The sequence below is a fragment of the Artemia sp. Qi Xiang Cuo genome, chromosome 9, assembly GCF_049724085.1.
Source record: "Artemia sp. Qi Xiang Cuo chromosome 9, ASM4972408v1, whole genome shotgun sequence".
NCBI classification, from domain to species: Eukaryota; Metazoa; Arthropoda; class Branchiopoda; order Anostraca; family Artemiidae; genus Artemia; species Artemia sp. Qi Xiang Cuo.
This window is the reverse complement of record NC_142802.1, coordinates 16599625-16615205: the sequence shown is the minus strand read 5'-3', so window position 1 is coordinate 16615205 and position 15581 is coordinate 16599625. Positions and strand designations below refer to the sequence as shown.

General features: G+C 34.9%; 1 protein-coding gene across 1 annotated transcript in view; it reads left to right on the top strand.

Annotated features, from left to right (window-relative positions):
* Nucleotides 1–298: 298 nt before the first annotated feature.
* Nucleotides 299–15581, top strand: part of Syt4 (Synaptotagmin 4) — a 190187-nt gene continuing 174904 nt past the window's right edge. The window contains exon 1 of the mRNA XM_089094312.1: nt 299–438. Coding sequence (XP_088950438.1) covers nt 330–438 — 109 coding nt within the window. The 5' untranslated portion in view covers nt 299–329. The remainder of the gene's footprint in view (nt 439–15581) is intronic.

The following is a 15581-nucleotide window of genomic DNA, read 5'->3' as shown; positions in this document are numbered from 1 at the left end:
TTTTTTCCCTGTTTCTAGGTAACGAAGTATAAGCAATTCAAATTTGTATTTTGAAAGTTTAAAGCTTTCTCAATTTCAAAAGTTTGCTCCAATTTCCTCATTTTGATATACGAGCTCTTATTCATACTGTATCTTATTGTCAAGGGAAACGACCTTAAACTTTTTGCTTCTAGTTCCTTATTCACCCACATCTTTTCCAGGCGCACCAGAAGATTTCCACTCTGTCGGATTTCTTTGGAACTAATATTGATCAGTTTTGTCCTGCTTTCCAAATGAAAAGACGATAGACAAACTGATATGTTATAGTTGACAATTTTTGCTTAGTAAGAATGGGTAGCTTAAGTGATGTTTACCTGCAATGGAGAAAAATGCATTATCCTAATGTAGAAGAAACAGAGGAAATGGATGACAGTCCAGATGTTGAAGAACTTTCTCAATGTATGTTATTTGACTTTATCTCACGTTACCTCGTATCGAGAGCAAAATGACTAAAAGTCCTAAGTTAAAAGTTACGAGTGTTCATTGTCTTTCTGCCACGTGATGTAGCCTATATCTTGGAGCGCCACGTGTGCTGCACAGTCCCGTTACGGCTGGCACAGTTCCCACTTCACTTGACATGATTCTACCACGCTTGGCACACGTTCGTCTTGTGCCACCTGGCGTACGTGATTTCTGAAAGTTAGTGACTCCCTGACAAATTCAAACGTTAAGAGAGGCCTGTCTTTATACTTTCTAGGACATGTGTAATTGCACTCAAACGTACTAGGAAGGCCTTACTAATGTTTAATGAATCCTATTCCAAGTGTATAGCGTAAATAGCACTTCAAAGATATTATTTTCACAGTAGTTAAAATCGAATCAAGGATTCTACTTTGGGAGCGGCCAAATTGCTTTCAGGGGAGAGGAGGGGTAAGAATATGGAAAAAGCATTTTTAGCTGTTTCTTAGAAAAAAGTACAAATTATCATATAGTTTTGACATTTGTTAATGAAGTGGGGTTTTGCCCTCTTTCATATTCCCCTGACCACATCAACTGTGTCAGTCAATGAAAACAAGTCTGGTTGATCTATTGGTTCCAGGCACGTATATAATATTTGTTCTCCCGGGGAGGGACCTGATAACTTTTCCGGGAGGAGCGACAATAAAACAAATTTATTTGTTGATTTGAACAAGAAGTGTCAAGAAATTCAAAATTTTTGGATCTTGAAAGGGTAGAACCCCCGGGCCCCCTCCCCTGCGTCTATCTTTACTTGTTTCACACAGCTGTGTTTCCACCCAAAACGGTCATTTTTACTCTGCACTCCAAGGCGGCCGAAACATTTTCACATCGTTGAAAACGTTTCCGTTAAAAAAGAAAATGGTAAATAATGAAGAAAATCCGTTAAAACGGTCGTCTACCTGATTCAATGTACTTAGTTTCGCCGTTTGCATTTTAGTAGATAGAATGAGCCAATTTGACATATGCAGATGTGTTTGTGCAGTTCTGCACCAGAATAAAATGCAGCTGTGCAAACCCTGGGTGCTACCCAATTTCCTCCAAGACTTGGATATATAAGTATCCATATGCACTTTTGCACCTTGGGTGGTGCTTTTCAGGCGTCATTTTTGAACACATTCACCGCTTGTTGATTTTTGAAGATCTTAATCAAAGAGTTCGCGGTAACGAACTGTAGGTAATTAGCGACCCAGATCAATAGCAACCGAAACTCTAAAAAACGGAATTTTGATATCAATAGATATATTAGAAGAAATGACTTATCATGCTGATTTCAAATTTATAGGTTTCATTAAGTTTAGTTATACCCATTAAAGGTTACGAGCCTGAGAAAATTGGCCTGATTTTCAAGAAAAGGGAGAAACACCCCCTAAAATTCATATAATCCTTATGAAAATCACACCCTCAGATCCAGCGTATTAGAAAACCCTACTGTAGAGGTTTCAAGGTCTTATCTGCAAAAATGTAGAATTTTTTATTTTTTTTCCAGAAGAAAGAACGGTACGTGTTTATTATTTTTATTTTTATTTTTATCCAGGGGTGATGATATAGACCCACTGGTCCTAGAATATCGGGAGAGGACTCATTAGAATGGAAAAAAAAACAATTTTTTTCAACTGAAAGTAAGAAGCATCATTAAAACTTAAAACGAACATAAATTATTACGTATATGAAAGGGATTGCCCCTCCTCAGCACCTTGCTCTTTACACTGAAGTTTGAATTTTTTCCAAATCTCTTTAACAACGGCTCCTTAAACACAAGGTTCGTTTAATTAGATCAATTAGAAGTTTTTATTAAAGTACTAAAACACGTTACCTTAAAGAGCGAGGTGTTGAGGAGGGGGCGATCCCCTTCGTATTCGTAATAATTTGTTTGTTTTTAAGTTTTAATGTTGCTCCTTTCTTTCAGTTGAAAAATTAATCATTTAAAGTTGAACAACAGTTGAACAACAGTTAATCATTTAAAGACAATGGTGTACACATAGACCTATCATAGACCTATCCTGAAATGGATCATTGCTTGAAATGGATCATAGACCTTAAAGAGCGAGGTGTTGAGGAGGGGGCGATCCCCTTCGTATTCGTAATAATTTGTTTGTTTTTAAGTTTTAATGTTGCTCCTTTCTTTCAGTTGAAAAATTAATCATTTAAAGTTGAACAACAGTTGAACAACAGTTAATCATTTAAAGACAATGGTGTACACACAATTGAGGTGATCCATATAAAATGTTTTGTTAAAATGTTTTTAATGATCCATACCACCCCTTTTGTAACTATATAAAACTATATAAAACTATATACCACCCCTTTTGTAACTATATAAAATTTCATATAGCCTACGTTTGAGGCAGTCACTGACAATGGCTTCCAGATTTGAAGTCTTACACGATCAGGGGAGTGGAAGCTTCGGGTCTACTCCCAAAAACTCAATCTTCTTTAAGATTTCCCTTAACGTTCTTTGTTACATGTCTTATCTACGGCTTCGTAGGATTTACGACCTCCCGATTTGAACCCCTCCTCCAAAAAGCTCCTGCACAGGGGCCTCCTCGGGCTGTTAGAAAAAGAAATGAAAATGTATCTATGGAACCCTGTTTCATCATCAAACTTATTCCAGGTAAGGTTGTCATTAACCGGAACCAATATTGCTTGCTTGCAACCAATATTCCATTAGCTGAAGAAATGGGACGTCATTTACACTCCGTATAAACAGGGCCATGCCCTGTACTTTGTTCGGGGAAGGGGCTTATTTTTGTTGGAGGAGGAGGAGGGTGCAAAGAAACGTTGCAAAATGCTACAAAAATTTGCTTCCATTGTGCTTTGTTACTTGTGTATGAATCAGACAATTTTTTTTTGGGACGGGGGCTTGCTACGGCCTGGGGTTACCTCAATTTTGAAAAGACATAAACAAAATCTAGACATTTTGACGCCAAACGCTTTGTTTTTGCAAGCCAGCCCAGGAATAGCTTTTCCATGTACCAAATTAGATAAAAAAAACAAGTTTTTTTTTAATTGAAAATAAGGAGCAAACTTAAAACTTAAAACGAACAGAAATTATTCCGTATGTGAAAGGGGCTGTCCCCTCCTCAACGCCTCACTCTTTACGCTTAAGTTTTTTATTATTTTAAAAAATAGAATTGTGAGACATATTCTAACTTAAGTGTAAAGAGCGAGGCATTGAGAAAGGGACAGCGCCATTCATACACGGAATAATTTTTGTTCATTTTAAGTTTTAATGTTGCTCCTTACTTTCAGTTAAAAAAACTTGTTTTCTTTTTTATTTAATTTTTGAACGTTTTTGAATTAATGGAGGTTTTGATTTTGGCTCCCAAGGGGCAAACCCAATCATATACGTAATCTTTTTTGCTCGTTATGAGTCTTGATCCTGCTCCTTGCTTTCATTCGAAAAAATTGGTTATTTTTTATTTAATTTCTGATCGTTTTTTTTAAATAATGCTCGGAAATCTGGTGCCCCCTTCATAGTAGTGTCCCTTGCCCCATGAAAATTTCCTCCATGGAAAGATCCTCCCCCATAGCCCCAGACCCTCCCCCACTACCAGAAAAAAAAATCCCCCTTGAAAACGTCTGTATACTTCCCAATAACTAATACTATGTGTAAACTTATGTCAAAATTCATAACTTTCAGCCTTTCCCCCGGGGACTCTAGGAAATTAAGTTATTGTCAAAGACATATTTTTTATATTTTCGACCATGCTGAACAAAATGACTATCTCAAAATTTTGATCAGGTCACTTAGGGAAAAAATGAGTGTGGGAGGGGGCTTAGTTGTCCTCCATTTTTTTGGTCACTTAAAAAGGGCACTAGAACTTTTAATTTGCGTTTGAATGAGACCTCCCACGATATTCTAGGACCACTGGGTCGATACGATCATCCCTGGGGAGAAAAAACAACAAATAAAAACGCATCCGGGATCTTTCCTCTGTCAAAAAATACAAAATTCCACATTTGTTCAGAAAAGAGCTTGAAACCTCTATTGCGGATTTTTCTAATGCTTTTAATCTGACTGTGTTATTTTCAGTAAGATTCTTTAACCCTTAGGGGGTCTTTCCTCCCTATTTTTTCGAAAATCAGCCAAATTTTCTCAGGCGCGTAAATTTTGATGGGTAGGACTAAACTTGATGAAACTTATATATTTGATATCAGTATTAAAATCTGATTCTTTTGATGTATCTATTGGTATCAAAATCCCGTTTTTTAGAGTTTCGCTTACTATTGAGCCGGGTCACTCCTTACTTACAGTTTGTTACCACGAACTATTTGATCAAGCTGAGGATGTTGGCTCTTTAAAGAGGGGAACCAATTAAATCAAACTCCAATGAAGTGTATTCAAAGTGAAGAGGAATTGGCTGAGCATACCTCAACAATTGATAGAAGCATCAGAAAGTCAATTTGAGTAAGGGGTATATCTTCGTTCCGTGGACCCCTCTCCCTGAGCCTGCCTTAGTTTAATTTGGCTCGGATAGCATTAAAACCTTATGCGCTCTTTCAAAATCAATTTTTAATAAACACATTGAATATATATTTAATCTGATACAGAAAAGACCAGGAAACTGCCAGTGGAACATTACATAGCATATGTTAAATCTAAACAAAAAAGAAGTAAGTTTGTTCCAAGTTTTGTTTTTCAAAAAAAATGAGCTTTTTAGGATTGAAGTAAGTCAAATAAGTTAAAAAAAGAAAAATAATAAAAAAAAAAAAAAAATGAATGTGCATTGTCAGTTTGATATACATATGCTGATATTTAGTAATCAAAATGTTAATATTATTTGATTTATTAAAGCTATAAAAGTAAAAACATTTATATTTTTTTCAGTAAAGTGCAAATTTTGTTTTAGCCTTGGGAAGGCATAAGGGTTTTGAGTCCAACTTATGTTAATTTCTGCCCGTTTTGAGTTTGACTCGGTTATTTTTTGTAATTTCTGTTCGTTTTGGGTTTCACTTATTTATCGATGCTGATTTGTGGTAGTTTCACGCTTGGTAGATTATTTGATTTTATTTTTGCTCATTTTTGTTTAATGGAGTTCTTTACTTTTCTTTGAAAAACTTATTTTGTGGAAGAAGTTCTTTTTAATTAATTTTAAGCTGAGGGTGTGAAGTTGAAACTTTCAGGACAAGTTGACAGGGATGTTGAAGAGTAATTGAAGGGATACCAGCCCCTCTCCCACTTCCTTTTTAGTTGCCTTCTTTCCACAAGCAATCGATCAAAATTTTGAAATAGCTATCTTTTTCAAAATAGTCAAAAGGTCAAATTACTATGCCAACGGGGATTACATAGTCCCCCTCAGCTTTTGAGAGGGATGCCGAACAAAATAAAAACACGTTGCGTGCATGCTGGGGACCGAAAAAGCGTATGAGGAAAATCTAGAGAACGGTTGAGGGTGATAAGTTGAAACGTTCTGGGTATGTTGAAGAAAAAGTTGAAGATCTGCCGGACGGCAGCCATCCCCCTTCCCCTTTTTAGATACTCCCTTCCCTGATCACTGATTAATTTTACCAAGCCTCAAATGAACAAACTTAGTTAAATGGAGCTTCAAAATGTTTTATGAACCGTTTATTTTATATGGATCTTGTACATCGTTAGGGACGAGTGGGCGCATCTCGATTACTATGAGCCCTTATCGCTACTCTCTTTTAACTCGTTACCACAAACTCTTTGATTAAATTGATGCAGCGCCTTGATCAAGTGGAGATTGATATTAATCGATGCAGCACCTTGATCAAGTGGAGATTGATTTGCCTTCAGCGGTAGAATGCCCTGTCCGCCAAATTTCTTGCTTCTACATTTTTTTTTTGGTATATAGTTGGCAATGTGAATTTTAGTTATGCTACCCCACGCCTAATGAAATAACAAAGGAACTACTTTGGAAATCCAAATAATAAAAGAAATCCAGCTAGTTTGAAATTTATTTAGAACGGGGCCTGACATTTTTTCTTTTGGGGAGGGGGGGAGACAGTTAGAAACACACAAAAAAGGGCTAATCAACATGGAAAACATAAAATATAGTTGGAAAATTGGAGATATTTTAAGGTTTTTTTTTTGGGGGGGGGGGGAAGATCCCATCCTGTGTGAGTTCCTGAATTTCAGTCTTACCAGACCAAAGGAAAAACAATCCAATGAAATTATAGAAAAGTGCTTTGAGTGGCATTCCAAATACAACTCAGCCATAATTCTGAAGTGTATTTTTATAAAGGTACCTACTGTTTGAATTGGGAATTACTTAATGCCAAGGTATAAATATGAAGTTCCTGTTAAAACGCTAGACAGATATGATTCTACTGAAGAAGGAGAAGGTACTGTCCCCTCAGAATCCTTCTGATGTCTAGCTGTTACTTGTGCTTTACTGAAAAAGTATCAGAATGCCGCAAATACGGATTGTTTTGGATATCCGATTGACTAGGGCACGTTGTGCGGATGAAAGATAACAGATTGCCAAAGACCTTTTCGGCCAACCGTCTAGGGCTAAACGGAAAGCAGGTCCTCTACGGTTGAGGTGGGAGGGCGTCGTAAAGAAAGAAATGAAAATCGAAACTTCCTGCTAGGGTGTAGAGAGGGAGGCTTGGAATATATTGTGATGGAGGTGGAGCACGCGTAGCTGTGTCCACCTCAGGTGACTTGGTGCTGCTGCGTTTTGTTAGTAGTAGTAGTAGTAATGATAAATAAGAGAGATTCTGCTAATCACACTAACTCCCCACCCTCAACCGTAAATTATAATTTCCCCCCACCGGATATAATATCACTTGTTGTATGTTTTAAATTTATAATATACAAAAGGAAATATGTAAGAATACAACACAAATGTGTGTAAAAATAACCTTACTTTTTAAACATGCCAACATTTATGCTTCCATCTTATATACCCAGGGGCTGCCGCCCTCTCATTCTTATGTCTTGACAATGAAAAGAACTAAACTGATATGCAGACGGTAATATATCCTCCCACAGAAAAGTAAGGAAATTCAAGGCTAAAAATACAAACTTTAAAGCTTGCGACTTTCCGGCCAGATTCTGGCCATTGCCCATTCCGGCCTTGCCCATTCCGGCCAGAGGAAAATTCTGGCTCCTCTTCCATAGAAGCTACTGTGCCCCAATGCAATACTGTTTATAGCTTAAGGGCTCGGCACACGTAGCTGATTTCGGGAACCGATTTCAGTATCAGTGGACAAACGATAGCGGTAAGAAAAATTTGTTGAAAGAAAAATTTATTACACGAGATTTTTAAAACAAAAAATCATGGACACAAATGATCAACTGGAGTTTATTAATAGTTGCGTGATTGATCTCAGCTTAGTTCTCAGTTTAGTTCTCAGCTCAGTAGCAGGGTCTTTCACCACAGATACCTCTGACTGACTATTTATTTGTATCCCTATTTTTTGCGATGATTATGATGGAACTCGGCACTGATTTTGTAAATCGGTGCCAAAAAGTAGAAATTTTTTCAAGCTCAGATTGACGCCAATTTCTTATAAAATCGGCTCTGATTTGGAAATCAGTTCCCGAAATCAGCTACGTGTGCCCATCCCTTAAGCTCGAATCCATAGCTTATAGAGAAATGTAGCTTACATAGCTTAGAACAAAGCTTAGACAGAAAAACTTCTTTAAAATTAGGTCAAGTTAGAATTTCTCTACAGCTCTTTTCCCCTACAGGAGAATGGCTTTCAGCCCTCTATAATTTCAATATATATCTCCCAGAACAAAAATAATATAGCTTCTAACAAGAGAAAAACTTTTATAAAATGAAACGAAATTAGAGATTTCTACAGTTTTGTTCCCCCTCAGGAAAATGATTGAATTCCAGCCGCCCCCAAAGAGAAAACGAAATGATGCTTAAGCTATTTATTCAGTTTTGTCCTAAAAACAGCGTAAACTTTTAGAATATATCTGTTTTAAAAATATACAAAATGGTTCTAAATTAGACATTATCTATGTTCTATACTTTAGGGACATACGTGTTTCGAAAAAGCTATGTAAAACAGACTTAAATTTGACCTTCTCGGCAGTTTTGCCCCTCCAAGAAAGAAGTATGACTCCCAATTACTTAAATTAAAACTTAAATGGGATTTATACTATTTATTTAGTTTTATTTCCAAAGTTAGTACAAAAAAATAACTGTTCATTTTTTTACTTTGAAACGTCATTAAATTATTCCCAACTGTATATGCTTTCAAACATATTTATTTTAAACCATTCTATAATACAGAGACAAATTCGACTTTCTCTATAGATTCTCTATCTCAGGAGGATTGCTGAATCCCTGCACCCTAAAGGAAAAAAACTAAATTGATATTACTAATCGAACTTTATATTCAAAGTGGCCTATAGTTTCAAAGGATGCCTATTATTGAAAATGGTTCTATAAAAATTAGTCAAATTAGAACTTCTCTGCAGTCTTTTCGCCCCTCAGAATATATTGATTCTCAAACCCCTAAATTAAAGCTAAAATGATACTTATGCTATTCAGGCGATTTTGCTACAAAATAGCTTATATTTTCAAAGCATAATTTCGAAACACGAAATTCCCTGCCTTATCTTTGTCCCTACGACCCCCAAGAAGCTTATTTCTATCTGAATGATTATTCCCCGAATCTTCTTTGATGCTAGGGAAACTCTAGAGTCTGCTTTGTCTTGTAAAACAGGAATCCAATTTGCCTTGTTAAGGCCTTGTAAATGTCCTAGATAACGAACCTTGGCTTTCCGAAGCTCTTTCTGGTGGAAAGGACTTTTTAATAGGTCTGGAGAAACTAAATGTATTGAGCACAATCTCAAGCTTATGTAACAATGATTTTTATAAGTTGGAGCATTTATTTGTCCTTGGGTTAGAATTTTAGGGGGATTGGTAATATTCCATATCTGCATGTGGATTAGTCTCGATTAGCCTCCCCTTTTCCTGATTATCATCACTCGCTGCTAAACTTTTATAGCTGATTCAAGCGGACAAAGGAAAATTATAGCTAAAAAAAATAATTGGACCCTTCCTAAAGTTCGTCCGAAAGATGCTACTGGGAAAAGCTGATTCCCCCTGCCAAAGAATATTGTGACCTTTACGCATTATTTAGAAATGAATATATTGCTTAAATTGAACTCTTTTATGTCAAATTGATGTCGTAATCATCTGAACAAATAAAGTTAAAAGGAACAAAACACCAATAATTTCTCAGACCACACTGGCTAAGCATGACAAGATGAGAACAAACTGATTTTATTTTTTTTATTTTTTTCACTGAGGACGGTCGATATTTGTGGTGCATTTTCATTTTTACTGGCTGTAAATATTGTCCTTTTTTCTTGCTTTCGAGTTCTTTTGTCATCAAGAAAATACACCTAATCTTATGACTGGTTCGAGCACAAAACTCTAGAACTGACCAAATTCCAATTCAGTGATACTGAGCAAATCCTGTTTCCTTCATTTTCCCTACCATCATTACTGCTACAGAACTTCTGTAATTACTTCATTAATTCAGTTTGTCATTAACTCAGACAAATTCAGCGTAGGCCAAAAATATAAATGATCGACCGTTCTTTAAAGTTCCAAAGAAATCAAAATATAAAAATGTTTGCCCCCCGGGCCCCATGTTAGGTCCACTTATATATGAAACTCAATTGTGAAACTTTTAGGGTAGTATCACGTTTTCGTCACTTTTATCACATTGAAACATGGAAATAAACAAGAAAAACTAATTTTGTCAAGTTTGAAAGCGCTTTTTATGCGTAAATTTCAAACATGAATAATTTATTGATCCCCAAGGACAACGTAACTTTAAAGAAAAGCTAGACTTTCTAGGTGTTTGATGCCTTTTAGCTAATTTTTTGCTGATTTTTCATTCACCTTTCTTTCTTCTTTTTTTTAATTTGGCACTTACTACTATCAAAAACTGAATAATTGAACATAAGTATTTTACAGCTCCTAACTTTTTAAATTCTTGAATATATATATGGTTGTATAAACTTCTGCCTAGCAAAATCAATCAATCAGATTTCATTGTCCTTGGGACATTAACGAAAAAAATGATTTTCTCATTATTTGCCATTAATGGTAACATTTTATTTCATTAATTTTGTCCTTCCAGTTGAAGGTGACCGAATAGAAGGAGGGGTAGGGGCAATTTTTCGAACTGATCTGCGGGTAGTGCTGAACTCACCTAGAGTGTAGGAGCAGTGGTAAATAACTTTAATGCATGCTTGTTCCGAGGTCCACGAATTTAAACATACACAAATTTCGTCCCTTGAAAGCTTTGGATACTCCATTCCAAGTTTAGTGAACGTTCCAAGTAAGACTGTATCCGGAGTGAGGGGGTGTTGGGTGTTAGGAGGATCCCCCACTCCCCGAAGTGTTTGTCCCTTTCGTAAAAAAGAAACAAAATGAATATAAACAAATGTTTGATGCGTTTAAAAAATTGTAACCCCCCTCCTACCCCGAAAAAAAATCCTCGATACGGCCCTGGTTCCAAGTTTTCATGGACGTTGGAAGAACTTTTCTAAGTGGATAAAAGCCTGAATGGGTAAAGATTTGAGAAAATGTTTTTTTTGCTAGCAAAGTGTCATAAGTGTCCCCTGAGGGTTGAAAAATATTTTCTTTTTTTGAATTTTGGGTTTTCTGGTGGAAGGGGTAGGGAATTTTAGGTTTAAACTAGACTTTAGGTTTGCCTCACTAGACACATAGTTTCATAAGGACAGGCCAAAGTGTCTTAATATCACATAGTTTAAGCCTTTAAGCTTAGAAACCGTGGACTAGCAAAAACTAAAGCAATTTTGCATTTTAAGAACTACCAATTGTTGATGAATTATCGTTGGGAATTCATATACAGGTAATTGTTAAAAAAGATGTTGGGGATGAAGTCTATGTATTGGGAAACTTGAGAAAATTATATTTCCTTTACACTACACTTTAGAAATTTTTATATTAGTATATTCTGAGAATTTAAGCTACGTCATGCAATATTACGGAATAATTTGGCCCGTAGCGTAGGTAGTACGGTGGCAGATCTGCCCTCTCTTGGGCCCGGGGAAAAATCTTGACTGGCGCCCCCCTGTCTCCTAGCAATTTTTAGCCCAAATTAAGAAATCATTTTTATAACAAAATTATTTTGAATTTAGTAAGTAAATTTCAATTTATTTAAAATCTTTTTTAATTTATCATTTAAATTATTTAGTCATTATCTATTATTTTAGTTTATTATTTCAACTCTTCTCGTAGAATAATTTTTCGTTATTTGATTATTTTAATTTTATTAATTGATTAATAATTCATTAATTATTTTCATTTAATAACTACCTCTTATTTTATTCTGATAAAAATTAAATTACAAAGTGATTAAACCGTTAGATTATTCGCTTGAAATTTTATGCCCATAAAATTTACACGCCCGGGGCAAGTGCCTCCTCTGTCGCTCCCCTAAAACTCCCTCTGAGGTAGTACCAAGCAGATTGGAGCACTCCATAGAATTTTGCGTTACGCAAGATTATAATAGGTTAGGAAAAGTCATTATACTAGCAACATAATATAATTTCTGGATGAACAATTCATAAGTTTTAAAAATAATTGGTAAAGTTTTACTACTAGAAAGCCTTTTACGTTTGTTAAGCGATCGAATCTCCATCCCCATTGCACCACTTAGTTTTTGAATAACTTGCTTATGATGACTATGATTATTTTCAATGTTAGTTATGATGGTCTTATGAAATCTTATGTAAACTCTGTGTAAAAGGAATCGTTTAAGTGTGAAAGCATATACTTAAAGCTTAGTACAGAAAATTATGTAAGTAGTATGAAAGCAACAGGCAAGTTGAGTAAAATTGAACTGAATTCCATGGACTGTTTTCCACGGACTATGGATATCCAAAATCGACATAATGGTGTGTTTAATTCTTACTCTAACTATCCAGAACAACTTCTCATTGATGATATTTCTGAGAATAATAGTAAAGAATAAAATATGGCTTCATGAATACTTGAGCCCTCAGGACCTGACTTTCCACGTTAAGTTTCTTAGGTGCCATACTAGGTCCACTTTATCGAGGTGTTAGCTTCAAAGCATTTTGCTTGGCTCTAAATTTTTTTACTTTGGCAAGGACATTCGCTGTAAATAGCATTAATACAAACAAATGACAGTTATTTGTAATCCAAAACCACAGTTTATATAATATACTTTATTAAATATATATACGATAATTATGATAATATATAATACATAATTACGATAATTATACGATAATTACGATAATACATATATACGATAATTACGATAATATATATACGATAATATATAATACACGATAATTATATAAACCGTGTCCAAAACTAAGTATTTATTTAGATATATAATTTCTAATTAGCAATTAGAACTAATCACTTATGTCTATTGTTGCAAATATTTCTAATTACTACTAGTAAAATCAAAACAACTAGTTAGTCTTCGTCCTGATTTTTCTCTTTTTTTTATTTTTTTTTTTACAAACTTGGTCAAACTAGCTTCTAAAAAGGGCATTTGCTGACACAATTACTCTCCATTATCGACTTCATCGATATCTATTCTCGAAGGGAATTTTAACATAGCTTGAACACAGTTTTTTTCCACGACTCAGATTTGAGTTCCCACCCATTTCTTCTATGATGGTCAAAATCATATTTATTATTCTTGATGGGGGGGGGGTAGTATTTTGTGTCGATGGAGGAGGTGTAAAATTTTTTTGAAAAACATATTAAAAACTTGATTGTATTTTTTTTTATGTTTTTACGAGCCAGAAAAAAAATTCGGGGGGGGGGGTTAAATCCAGTAACCGCCCCCTAGATATACCCCTGATGATGGTATCTAGCATTCGTCCGTATTCATCCATTTCATCGGTCCTTTAGGACCTACGAATCCAGAGGCGGTTTTAGGGGAGTAACAGTAGGGGAACTTTACCCGGGCGCAGAAATTTTATGGGCGCAAAAATTTCAAATAAATAATTTAACGGTTATATTTATTTTGTAATTTTTGAAATTTTAGTGTATTAAAATAAAGTGGAGGGTACAGTTAATAAATAAAAAAACAATTAGTAAACTATTAATTAATTAATAAAATAAAAATGAACTAAAAAACAAAGTGATCAAATAAAAATACTTAAAATAATTAATAATAATTAAATAATTTAAATATTAAATAAGAAATTAAATAAAAAATTTGAACTAATTAATAAATTGAAAATAATTACATTAATAAATAAAATTTTGTTAAGAATTTGGACTGAAAATTTTATGGGAGACAGGGGGGAGGGCGCTAATCAAGGTTTTGCCTGGGGCGTAAGAGAGATTAGAACCACTGCTGCACGGAGCGGTTCCAGGCCTTTGAAAACGCAATTTGCTGCATATGTCTATCTGGTTACACCGCGTTTTATCTGATGAATTTTCAATTTTGTTGCTTTACACCTATATTTCAAACCGATCAGAAACGAAATAGGTTTTCGACCACTTTTGATCCCTTAAAAGCCCCTGCAGCAACTGCTGCATTTCTGTAAACAATACAGCGGAGTTAAACCCTTTTGATTAAATTATTAACTTAAATCGTCTTAGGATTCATCAAAATTACGATTTAAGCTCATGTCAATCAGCATCAAATTAAAGGGACCGTCTAGAATATTGTTACAGCAAATTATCGCATATTCATCTCAGTGTAAACAACCATAAAAACTGTAAATATTCAAAAACTACTCCTTAGATGTCGTTAGAATAGCTAAGAGAGTACCCCCTAAAAAGATCCGCTCCTGATACAATTTTCTAAAGGAATTTCAAAGTAAAATTATGAGAGATTATGGTAAACTCCTCCCTTATTGTAAGCTAACCTCCACCCTCTTTATCAAAAAATCTAGCAACGCTCCTGCTTGTTCTCGCAAGAATGGTGGCAATATCAACTTTGACACAAGTTTTGAATAAAAAATAAATCCTCTTATAATTATTTTATGGTCTTTAAACAGCTTTAAGCTTCCAATTCGAATTCGCTCCCATCCTTTACATTTTCCAGCTCAAAATGTTTTGTTTAATTATTCAACTTTATTGATTTTTGTATTGCTATTCTTCGAAACGAGAGAAACCTAGGTATTTGGTCCTATTTAATGTACTGGCATTAGAAGAACACCTATTCATGGGGGGGGGGGGGGGCGAGAAGTGTTCTTCAACTTGTTCCGATGGAGACACACTTTTTGTTTCAAAATCATGGGACAGTTTTTTTTTTAATGAAGATGCCAAAAAAAAGGTATTTTCAAATTCTAGACGGAGGGTGGTAAGTGTTATCCCCTATCGATAATCCTCTAGAAGCAAAATATTCTAAAAAATTCGAATTAATAAAAATGATATATTTCATTTTACTATTCATCAGTACCTAAACATGAACATACAAGGGCATAATATCTAATAAAAACTTGTAAATGCACCCTAGACTTGAAGTTTTATGTCCGAGAGAACAGGGTTTGTGTCGTTGGTTATTTGCCTGGAACGGGGGTCAGTGGCGTGACTCTGTAAAGGTCACCCTGAGTCAACCCACCTCTAAATGGGTATGTGGGCAGATCTGGGGAAGGTTAGCCCTCAACCACCCCATTGTACTTCCTAGCTCAAGGGCCAGGTAACGTAGATCAGCACTTCTGTCCGGTACTGTAGAGTCCAATACCGTATTCTTTACCTCTTTTTTCTTTCCCAAGCTTTACAGCAGAGAACCGCAGAAGCATTTATTTATATAAATGAAATAGATCCTATTCATCTACATGCTATTCATCATCATAATCTTATTCTTATCTTTAGAAATAATCAATCATTTGTATCTTTGTATTTGTTGAATATTATATAATATTCTAATATAATATTATTATATTATATAATAATTACATAGTATAATGTAGCGATGTATATTATAAATACTATAACATAATATAGTTACAATATAATATTCTAACAAATATAACAATATAATAATTATGGTTAATCTTTGTATCTTTGTGTTTGTAATGTATCTTTAGGAATATCTGTTTAATTCGGTAAAAACTTCACATCGAGAATCTGCAATTAAAGTGGCAAAAAAGTGGCAAAATGTGTCTTGCGGAA